We start from the raw sequence: 12,156 nt of genomic DNA on the forward strand, positions 1-12,156 counted from the left end.
TTTATTTACCTAATTATTAAAGACTTAACCCATTCCTGGACTTTCTATTTTAAACAGCTCCAATTTTTAAATGGACTTGTTCAGTCCATTTAATAGCAATTATCAGAAACTAGTCTCTGGAAAGAGTGAGGGACACAATTTCCCCCACCATGATTTTGCTTTGTGATTCCTTAACTTTCCTTTCCCTCAGGTATCAATGAACATATTTCAGATGAACGAACAACTCCAAGAGGAGACATGTTCTTATTAGTTCTGAAGCATAAATTACATTTGCTTACTCTGGAAACACACAACTAGAAAGATGTTTAAACAAGAATATGCTCAGTACTCTGTGCAGCCACGGACCAGAAATAAGTTATGTCTCATAAAGTTGCCTAAGTTGTCCGTGTCTATTTACTCCAATGGAGCACAAAGGACCATTGCATTTTCATTACCATGACAACTGCACGTCAGAAATTCCTATATATGCTATATACAGTGCTTAAGAGAGAGCATGCCCTTCTCTGAAGAAAGCTATCACACAAGTATAATTTGGATCCTACTAACAATGTTCTCTTTTCTTTGTAGCAGCTACCAGTAAAATGTTACCTGAAAACAAGAGTACATTCTTGCCAAAGCAACAAGGCTTTTTTGAAAAGAGTGCTTTCTTTGTGGGTAGAAATCTTAATGTTACACTAAATGAAAAAGTAAGAAGGGAAAAACACCTGATGGGAACACAGGATACAAAGAGATTGGCAAACAAAAAACAAAACCCCCCAAAAACCAAAAAACCCACATCATTTCAACACTAACCACAAAAAGTTAGATTAATATGGTATACAACAAAGGAAGAAAGAAAAGTCCCTATTACAACTGTATGAAGAGGAAGATTTCTTTGTTTGTTTGCTACAGTCATCTGGTGTGAAACATTTTACGGTCTAGCTGATATTGGAACAAGATGAATTATGCCAATATAATGCAACCAGAGTAACTCTGCCCACCAGTGCTCAACAAGTGTCTCATGACCTGACCTCTCAGCAGGCAGGTCTGTTCCAGTAATTTGCTTATGGAAATATATTCTGAGATTTAACCTGATAAATAACAGCTAGACAGCTAGGAGACATCCACAACGATTATTCAGGGCTCTATTTCCTTTGTAAAATTTTTTTTAAATTTTTAAAAATTTATTTATTTATTTGTGGCTGCATTGGGTCTTTGTTACCGTGCGCAGGTTTCTCATTGCGGTGGCTTCTCTTGTTGCGGAGCACGGGCTCTAGGCGCATGGGCTTCAGTAATTGTGGCACGTGGGCTCAGTAGCTGTGGCTCACACGCTCTAGAGTGCAGGCTCAGTAGTTGTGGCACATGTGCTTAGCTGCTATGCAGCGTATGGGATCTTCCCGGACCAGGGCTCGAACCCGTGTCCCCTGAATTGGCAGGCAGATTCTTAACCACTGCGCCACCAGGGAAGTGCCTCTGTCTATATTTCTAATGAAAATGAAAGCAACTTATGTTACCTAAACCTCTACAACTTCTGGGGAAGGCAGAACAATGTCATTACCTCCAGTTTACCACCACCAAGGAATAAAACATTAAACTGCTATGCAGCGTATGGGATCCTCCCGGACCAGGGCTCGAACCCGTGTCCCCTGAATTGGCAGGCAGATTCTTAACCACTGCGCCACCAGGGAAGTGCCTCTGTCTATATTTCTAATGAAAATGAAAGCAACTTATGTTACCTAAACCTCTACAACTTCTGGGGAAGGCAGAACAATGTCATTACCTCCAGTTTACCACCACCAAGGAATAAAACATTAAGTAACTCCACAATCAGATGGATTGTAAACCAGCTTCATCACAGTGATTAGCAAATTACAAAATACGTTTCCTTGCTCCAGACAAAATCTACTACACTATGATGCTCATTTTCATCCTTTTATTTTAACTCGATACTAAAAAATTAACTTGATAATTTTGCTCTCAAACACCTATTAGATAATATGGAAAGCAAGTGTGTGTCATCCTATTTCCCAGTCTGAAATTCAACATTACAGGGGATGTCTACTGGGGGGTAAATTATCGCGTTATAAGTAAGATCAGAAAAGATTAATAAGTCTGACCTTTATCCCGTCACCCAAGAATAATTTTTAAAATAGGACAATCTCTCCCCTCTGTTGGACTGACTATACAAAATGATAAAATGTGGGACTCCCTAAATGGCATTACTTCCTAAAGGCTCAGAAATGCACGCCAAATGGTAGGGAATGGAGACCCATGGAATTTCCATGTTTCTTGAATGAAAAATCAACTTTAAAATGGAAGAGAAAGATGACTGATGTCAAATAAAAATAGGCCAATTTGAGCTCACATAGCAAACACAGGGTTCTATTTACTTGAATAAAAGTTCAAAAAGATGATCACTCATGTCCTAATCTAAATTAATGCTTTTTGAAGAGTGTGGAGGGAGTTCCATCTGGAAATTCCTGCAAAATGAACCAGAGGTCTCCTGTGATAATCTTCTGTTACGGTTTACGGTTTATTTGTCGAAAATTAACATGCCTAGGGGTTTGTGTATTTTTTTTTTTATAGCATAGAAACCAGATTCATCTGTCCTCCAGTCAGCCACTTAATTATTAGATTCTCTTCATTTTTATAAATCTGGCAGGATTAAAAGGCTGATTTCAGTCACGTTTAAATGTGGGCTATAATGACATTTGCATTTTCTTTCTACTTAAAGTAATTAAAGGCATTCCCTTTTTAAGAGAAATGTATTTTAAAGACTATGGTATGTCCTCTTTTTTTAAAATCAGTTTTTATAAGATTTCCCTTTTCACTTAGAATGGTACCACCACAGTGAATTAATATTCATTGGGCAAACAAACACAGGCTTTGTGAGACCAGCTAATTGTCACATTTTCTTTATGGTGTTTAAATGAGCACTGAAAGTATCAAAGTTGGAATTGGGGAAAATTGGGGTGTCGGTCTCAGGAAGTTCATTGGAGATCATGTCTTAATTACTCTTGTGTCCTCCCTAAGGTGGAGGCCTGGTACACATAGGCATTTACCATATGGTGGGGAATGTGTGATTTTACAAAAGAATCTTAATTTTCAGGAATTCTGAAAATGCTGCAAGCAGATCCTTTTCTCTGGATTTAGTTATATAAAATGCATTGAATGCTGACAAAAGACAGTGAAGACGTTGCAGGTTTTGCTCGTTAGTAACATGTGTTAAATCTATTTTTTTAACCTACCTATGTGTCTTAATTAAATGCTACTTTAATTCATTTCAAGGTATGATTAGGTCTCTGAAGAAAATTTAACAAATATCTAGGACGGGGACTTCCCTGGTGGCGCAGTGGTTAAGAATCCACCTGCCAGTGCAGGAGACACGGGTTCGATCCCTGGCCAGGAAGATCCCACATGCCACGGAGCAACTAAGCCCGTGTGCCACAATTACTGAGCCTGAGCTCTAGAGCCCGTGAGCTACAACTACTGAGCCTGCATGCCACAACTACTGAAGCCTGTGCGCCTAGAGCCCGTGCTCCACAACAAGAGAAGACACCACAATGAGAAGCCCGCGCACCGCAACGAAGAGTAACCCCCGCTCGCCACAACTAGAGAAAAGCCCATAGAAACAGGCCATAAAATGAATTCATTCTGAATATGCAGAAACCTCGCTAAAGGGACAATTTTGTTTTCCGTGTGTTTTTCCTGGGTGGAAGAAGGCAGGGTATACACGTGTTGAGAGGGATGACGGAACCCAGGAAGGTGAAGATTTGAACGTGACAGGGTGAAGTACACTACTTCCATGCACACAACACAGAAGAGGTGGCCGTGTAGACTCCTCTGACTGGGAGAAATCACAGTAGAAGATCCAGAACTGAAAAGGTTTGATAATAGATCATATGCCCACTGTCCTCTGAGCGACAATACTTTCTCATGACTCACTGACCCAGATATGAGACATATAACTTCGATACGTGGTGTCCAATTCTAACTCAGATAGGAAGAGCAAACATAAAACACCCTCATGGCTTTATCTCAGGGAGATCACTAAATTGCTGGCTTGGTGCCCTCAAGGAAAGGCATCTTAGAGTTTATACCTTGTGATCCCAAGTAAGGTCATTTTTATTAAGGGGGGAAAAAAAAGGTATTTCAACAACAACAAAAGCAATTGTACCAAGACATATAGGTGAATCAAGTTCTTATAATATAAGCTCAGATAATTCAGTAAAAATCTGTTGATCATCAAAAGCATGTATGAGACACTGCACTGGGGATGGGAGAAAAGGTGGAAATGGTTTTCTCCTGCCCTCGGTAAGAGCCCACCATCTACGAAGGACCAAGAGAGGTACATATAGCTCTAAAGGGTAGTGGAGGGCGTGGGCTGGGGGGATGGGATTCTCCACGTAACACTTCATTATTCTACTCACAAGAAATCCTTACCTCCGTGCAAATGAAAAATGGGCAGAGGCACTGGGGGAGAAGTTTCTTGGACTATCTTGAGGGCTATTTCCTGTAGAGAGAAAGAAGAAAAAAACGTGACATCATGACTTTGTTTTTGTATCTTTACCTACATCCAAAACCTTCTTCTCTTTAGTAGTAAGTTTCTGTACACTTTCGTAAAATGTCCATCTCCTCAAAAAATGTTTTACTTTTACTTGGAGAAGAGACAGGGGGTCAGCTTGAGCTCCAGCACAGCTTTCCAAGTGTGTAATATATGAATAAACAAACCTACATCACCAACCAGCAGTTTTCCATATATTTAACAACCTAAATATTTCAGTCCTACAGAATAATGAATATACAAATGTCCTGGTTCCTACTCTTCCAGATGTTAACATTTCCAACAGCAGGATGGATGGAGAAGTATATGCTTCAATTGGGAGGGTGAGGCTTTCTATTTTAAGGAGGCAGTCTTGATATTTTTATTTACAGAAACCGAAATAAAATTCTGAGTTCTCAAAAATGAATCCTCATATTTCAAAGTACATATTTTAAAGGGAGAAATGTCAGAACAAGTCATAAAATACTGGGGAGAACCCAACAGTTCAGACCTATTCCTCAAATGATCCAGCTCTATCTCAGCATGGCCTAGTGCCCCAGCAGGACTAACCCTTATCCGTATTTCCTTCAATAGTCTCTCTGCTCCTAAGCAGCTGGGTGGTGACTGGCCAGGCAGTCTTTAAAAGCCACACACAGAGGCTGGCAGAGGGTGTCTTCCCCAAGTCCTCTGAAGGCAGGTGGAGCACGGGTTGCTTTCTGTAAGGCGGCAGCTCCTGGGGGACTTGCTACTTTCCCCATCAGAACATGTAACCTGCTACTGACCACTGAGAAAGCTTGGCAGGCAGCAGGTGAGGGGAGGTTCAGGGCACTCCAGACCACCCTGCTTCCCTCTGCATGTTTAATTAGGTTGAGAATTTCCTGAGGACCGGATGGGACTGTAGCTGGTGTAAATAAGGAGGTTAGGAAAGGCGGCAAACTAATCCTGTATGTTCTTGAAACACAGAAAATAAATCAAGAAGACATGTTTAATCCTTAACAACAAGCCAGTTGCCACATTACTGATTTCTTACCAGAAGTGACAATTGTAATTAGGGGTAAGGAATACAAGGCGGCACCTTCAAGTCAGTACCTAGCTATAAAGGTAAACAATTTATTACCTGTGTGCAAAAAGAATAGATTAATGCATTAAAGTGGATAATTTCAGTGTTACCTTGAGGACTTCTGGACTGGCTACACCTCTACAGAAATTTTTCAATTAAAGTTGCAGATTTTATAGTGATGGCACCAACAGATGCCATTAAGTTTCTGACAGACAGCACAATTAAAGCCATTTAACTGGGAAGCACTGAAAAGCCCATTTCTTTAGGGATAGAGAATCGAGAAGCATTTCCCCCCTGCAGCAATGAAATTTATCATGCCTTTGCATCTGTTGTTCCTTGGGCCCCTGGAGAAATGGATTCTGCATTTGCCATCCAGCAATCCAGGACTCTTTCTGTCCATTTATCTACACAGCTAAATTAAGTTCTTTGAACTTTTCCCAACAGCCTTCATTCCCCCTGCCCCCCCCTCCCCAAGTTAGTTTGTGCATCACTCTTCATATTCCTTAAAAGGTCTTGATTTCAAGATGGCTAGAAATCTTGTTTCTAAAGGGAAACAAATCAAATGCCAGAAATCTCCATGTCGATTTTGTTTTTATTTGGGAAAAAACCGTTTGCTTTGCTCACACCCCACATAGAGCAAACTACCAGTAAATTATGAGGAGAAACAAAACAATTGATTGAAGCCAAGGCATTCTGAGAACAATCCCTGCTACCCTATTCACTGAGAATAAATAATAAGGCCAGTGAAACTTGGCACCAAATTCTTAGCCCTGTGTTCTTTGTAAAGAGAACACTATATCTGGAGATTATATGAGATCAACCAGAACAACTAGAGAGAGCTTATTAAATGTTTTTAAGACTCTGAAGGAGGGAGAGACAAGGAATTATCTTAAAAACCTTTTCACTTTTAGAGATTTTAAGGAGTGGTCCCCCAGGAAGCTATGTAACATCTTATAATACATGGCGGACCATCACTTTGAGGATCAATGGGCAGAGATGGAGATACAGAGGTAGGTTAATTTAACTCTGCTCTTTACACAAACAAACAAAAAACCCAGGGCTACCATTAACCATTTCTCATCTTCGGGTTTTGTCTTCCTATTCCATGCTGCCTTTTCAGGCACTTCCACTGACAATGGTCCTCAACTCCAAGCTATAGAGCCATTCCTATTATCTTACTAACCACAGATCTTTCTTCTTGTTTCATGTCTGACTGAAGAGCTAGCTGAAATGCAAATATACACACCCCTGCATTATCACAAAGGCCCTTAAGTGCAACGGGATATTGGAGAAAATGAAGGTGGCATGAACTAGACTGATAATTCCTTAAGGACGAGACACTATAGCTTAATTTGAGGTCAGTTCAGCAAGCTGGAGATAAACAGAAGGAATGGAAGGACTTCAGGAAGGGGACAGAATCAACCCAAACACAGTGGGGCAATGCAGTGGAGACAGGCTCTCTACAAGCAGGGAATTCAGACTGGTAAAGCCAATGAGTTGTGAACTACATGTATTGGTACTACCTAGTGGAAGGCCTTAAGAGATGTTTGGATGCAAGAGAGATGCTAAGAGATTTTAAGCTGGCATTGAGTATGCCGAGTGGACAGATGTGCTGCCGAGGAGAAGGAGCTAGATTAGGACATGGAAAGCCAATGGAAAGGATATTCTGGTGAGCAAACCAAGGGTAAATGGTGATGGATTAGAAATAAGTCATGAAAAAGATTACAGACTAAAAGTGACTGAGGCTTCCAGTGTGAGTAGACTGTCCCATTAACAGGGAACTTTTAGAGAGAAGTGGGGCAGTAGTAATAGTAGAAGAAAAGGGTAGATGAGTATTCTAGACATTTTTGTCATTTGTTACAGAAAATTCCTCTATTTTCCTTAGGGAGAGATTAGAAGATTAGCAGATTAAATAGGCAGAAGTCAATCTTCGAGGTCTTTGTTCTTATTTGAAATAAAAATTGATTTCTATGTTGTCTCTTAAGTCTTAGGGGTACTATTTTATTTTATTTTATTTTGCGGTATGCGGGCCTCTCACTGCTGTGGCCTCTCCCGTTGCAGAGCACAGGCTCCGGACGCGCAGGCTCAGCGGCCATGGCTCGTGGGCCCAGCCGCTCCGCGGCATGTGGGATCTTCCCGGACCGGGGCACGAACCCGTGTCCCCTGCATCGGCAGGCGGACCCTCAACCACTGCGCCACCAGGGAAGCCCAGGGGTACTATTTTGTTATACAAAACAACACTAATTTAGAACAGATTGAATTATAAAACACACCTTATATAGTCTTAACTTAGAGATGAGGACGAGACTGTTGTGGATACGCACAGCACTTCCCCAGGACAAGAAAGTAAGCTGGATTGAAACCAGAGTCCTATACTTGACCTTCACTGCTCACAGCACTGCTCTCTGAATTCATCCACCCATCTGCAAAGCAATACCTGAGAGACTCTCAAACGAAAACTGGTGCCAGTTAATTCTCTGCCCATATGTGCGACACTTGCTTAGAACACAAATCCAGCTGTTCCCAGGGATGTGCTGCCTCTTGGATGTTTGAGTGCCATGACACTTTATAGACTACTGTTTCTGACCTGGTAAAGGAAACCTTAGTCCTGGTCAGGTGTTGAATAGGTAATTAACTCCAGGATCCCCAGGGGCAACTAGCGTGGCTAATACACAGGCAGTACGTCAAAACAGTACTTTACCTAACGGAGCTACACAGGGTGCCTCATTTTAGAGGCAGTTATTGTTAAGAAAGTGATTTCCAGATTAATTAAATTGTTTGATTGCTTTGTAATTAGGTTGGAGAAGTCCTGTGTCTTTACCACAGAGAAACAAGCTGCAAATCTTTTTAGAAGGCATATGCTATACCCACTATACATTATTAACGTGCTTTTAATAGCTGTCTGTTCACAAAATGATAGTTTCTGGTTGCCGTGATTTTCTATCAGGACTTGAGGGATCCAAGAATTAATGATAATTGCCATTTGAAACTCCTGGTAGATCAAAAGGGTAAGTCCTCACTTGAATCCTCGTTGTCATTACTTGGTGATCGGCTTAAATTCGCTGTGACTTTTTTACACCACAACAACCAGCGCTGTGTTTCTTAATCGTTCTGCAGGAGATTCTCAGCGACGAATTGACACTGCTGAAAAACCTTAAGTCGAAACTTCACAGGACCAAACCTAGGACCCCCTCACAAGATGTTATGGCAGCAGATAAAGGGGGCAATGGAACAAGTTATGCAGGGACCTCAAGCTGAGTGGACTTTGAAAAATAACAGTTCAGTTTCACGTGAGAACTTTAAGTCTATGCTACCAGATCCAGCGGACGCCAGAGAAGAGTTAGAAATCCTCCTTTCACTTAGCTGTCTCAGAAACTGGCTCCTCTCCGGATATAACTGCAGAATATTAATTAAACCTGGACAGCTGTTTAGACTCTAGGTGGACAGAGAGAAGCCTTGATTAGCCTTCGGTGGCATTCTCTCAGGGTAAGCTGTGAAGTGTTCACAGCAGGCCAATAAATAGATTTTTATGCCTGGGTTTTCAAGTAAAGAGAATTACGTACAATAAATCAAGCCTTTCTTAAAATCTGGCCTCTCTGAACCTCTTTTGGTTTTCCCATCCCTGCCATATTGATCCTTCTTACCCAATACCACTACTCACTGTCATCTGATTAATTCATTCAACAAATATTTATCAATATATAAATGGTGTGATTTGATTTGCATTTTAGAAAGAGCCCTCTAGCTCTTCTGTGGCCAATGGGCTCTAAGCAGGCACAAATGCAGGAAGCAGGGGAGATCAGTAAGGAGGCTACCAGCATAGACAAGGTATGAGATGATGGTGGTTTGGACAGGATGGGAGTAGATCTCAGGTATGCTCTGGTTGTAGAGACAACAGGATTTACTGAAAAACTGGACTGAGTGGAAGTGTGGGGGAAAGAACAAAGTATTGCCATTTGCAACAACATGGACAGACCTGGAGGGTATTAAGTCAGACAAATACTATATGATACTTTTTAGAATCCACATAGAAGTGGTAATACAAATGAATCTATATACGAAACAAAACAGACTCACAGATATACAAGACAAACTTATGGTTACCAAAGGGGAGAGAGGTAGGGGAGGAGGGACAAATTTGGTGTGTGCGATGAACAGATACAAACTACTATATGTAAAATAGATAAGTAACAAAGGATTTACCGTATAACAGAGAATTATACCCAGTATCTTGTAATAACCTATAATGGAATATAATCTGTAAAAACAAACAGGCAAACAAACAAAAAAACCAAAGCACTATGCCATATGCCTGAAACACAATCTTGTAAATCAACTATACTTAATTAAAAAAATGCAAAAAGCCCCTGAAAATCTGAGTGGGATTTATGCTCTTTTATTTACGGAGGCACCACCTCAAATAATTTTAAATATATTAAAATGTACTTATGTTCCATATTATATGCAATCACATGTAACAATGTTACACTTCTTAGATGCAGCATTTATATTACTCAGTTAAACACTGAAAGTTCTATTATAGTTTTTTATTGTACTTGAGAGCAAATAACATTTTTCCAGCTCACATTATTCAGTACCTAACAGATTTAATAGCCCTGATCTGTTTGATATAGCCAAACTAGAAAACAGTGCTAGTTAAAAGTTTGCAGAGAAGGAAAATTCTATAGGCTGACTAGTGAAGTTTGAGGAATGATAACTTCAATCATTCTGTATCATGTCACCACAGGTAAAACAGAATGAAGTGTAACGACAGGTATACTGTATTTCATTTCTCTCTTCTTCTCACTAACATAATTCTAAATGCTGGTGAGGGATAAATTTTGGTTATACGTGTAGACACACAAAAAGCATATTTTGAATTCTCAGTGCCTAAGCTAGTCCCTGTAACACAGTACACTAGAAATGTATTTTTTTCTAATTCATCAATTATGTATTAAGTTCTTTTTATATACAGAGCTTTGAGTTACCTGCTAGAATAGATTAAATAGGTAAACAAGACCCAAAGAGCTAAAAATCTACTGATAGAAGATCTGTACATTACCAACTCTAGACTTATCTTGTGAAACCAGTTCTGGATCCTTATTCACGTGAAAAAGAGCAGTGTATTTGAAATGCTGTGTCATTGACACGAATCTCTTGGAGATGTGTTATGATGGGCTCTCGGGGATGTTTTAGCTTCTCACTGACCCCTCCTTATTACTCTGAATTGATGTCATATCTCAAGGTGATCCCAAGTAAAGACTAGTGAATGTCAAGAGTGATGAAGAAAGGTTGATTTTTAGTTGTATGTCTTCCTCCCATCTACAGTCATTCATCTTCCCAGCAACAGAGAAGAGATTACTTTTAGCCTTTGTTTAAAGTTACTGAGAAGCGTCTGTAAGGTCAAGGTAGGGGAGGTAAGAACATAGCTACTGTAACAGATATTCCTAAGTTTCATGCAGGTTTATGAAATGTGATGCGTTTTATTGATCTTAGATAATTAGTCTCTGAATGTGGATAAAAGACTGAGTTAAAGAATGTAATCTAAGGTGTGCATATTTTTTTTTTTCTATCTTACATGAAGGGATTTCAATTCTTTAACATAATTAGATACAAAGAATTTCCATCTTTACCTGGAAGAGGGGTGGACAATATCAGGAAATTGGTTCCTCTCAGACTGTTTGCTTCAGTTGCTGAGCAATTTCTAGTCAAAGAGGCAGTATTTAAATGAAATGCGGCACATCCATATAACTTGCTAAAAGTAATCTGAATGTATTCTCTATTATAAATCTCCTCCTTTCAGCTCCCCTTAAAAATAAAAGTACTAAATTTAAGGTGGTCCTACTTAACAAAATGGTAAATGTTCCTTTGGCTTTTGATACAAAGGCATTCATTCCATCTGAAAGAAGCAAAATACGTGTTACGTATTTTTTTAACAGTTAATTATGTTCGGTTTCTAACTCCAGAAATATCTTGAGAGTTAAAAGAATTGAAGACATTCAGTTCTACTGTTTCATAATAAAATAATATGTAATGTGCCAAGTATCTAATAAATCAGAATGCTGACTTTCAGTTCCCATAAACCATTCTATACAAGATCTTAGAAATTCCCTGGCCACGAGACTCTCCTCTAATACTTTTCTCCCACTCTCCTCTTCCACACCCTTACATCAATAAACAGTTCTCAATATGAGGTGCACAGGTGGATTACCTGGGAAGCTTTAAAAATGCTGATGCCAGGCCCTAGTCTAACCCTTTTAAATGAAGTGACTCTAGTCAGCTGCCAGGGCTGAGAACTACGGCCTTAGAATTTCCTTGTACTCCGTAAATCATGCCCAAGACTTCATTAGCCATTTAGAGTTCTCAATCAGGAAATCTTGGATTTTTTACACTCCCCCCCTTTCCTTCTATAACTCAACTTCCCCACCTTCTTGTCTCAGCTATACTAATTCAATGTCCCTTTTATACATTTACTTCACTCTGACCTCCAAGTAGTCTCAAAACAAGACTAAGACTGGAAATTTCTTCTCCATCAACCCAAACAAATACTATCCCACTATGTCAACACTCCAGA

At 39.9% G+C, this 12,156-nt stretch overlaps 1 protein-coding gene across 4 annotated transcripts in view; it reads right to left on the minus strand.

The window, feature by feature from the left end:
• The window catches only part of MAST4 (microtubule associated serine/threonine kinase family member 4), a 550,485-nt gene that overhangs the window by 70,483 nt on the left and 467,846 nt on the right, over window positions 1–12,156 (minus strand). For all 4 annotated transcript variants that reach the window (XM_024753080.1, XM_024753083.1, XM_024753082.1 and 1 more), the window contains one exon: window positions 4,423–4,492. In XM_024753080.1, coding sequence (XP_024608848.1) covers window positions 4,423–4,492 — 70 coding nt within the window. The remainder of the gene's footprint in view (window positions 1–4,422; window positions 4,493–12,156) is intronic.

This window comes from Neophocaena asiaeorientalis, unplaced genomic scaffold, assembly GCF_003031525.2.
Source record: "Neophocaena asiaeorientalis asiaeorientalis breed wild unplaced genomic scaffold, Neophocaena_asiaeorientalis_V1.1 scaffold399, whole genome shotgun sequence".
In the NCBI taxonomy this organism is placed as follows: Eukaryota; Metazoa; Chordata; class Mammalia; order Artiodactyla; family Phocoenidae; genus Neophocaena; species Neophocaena asiaeorientalis.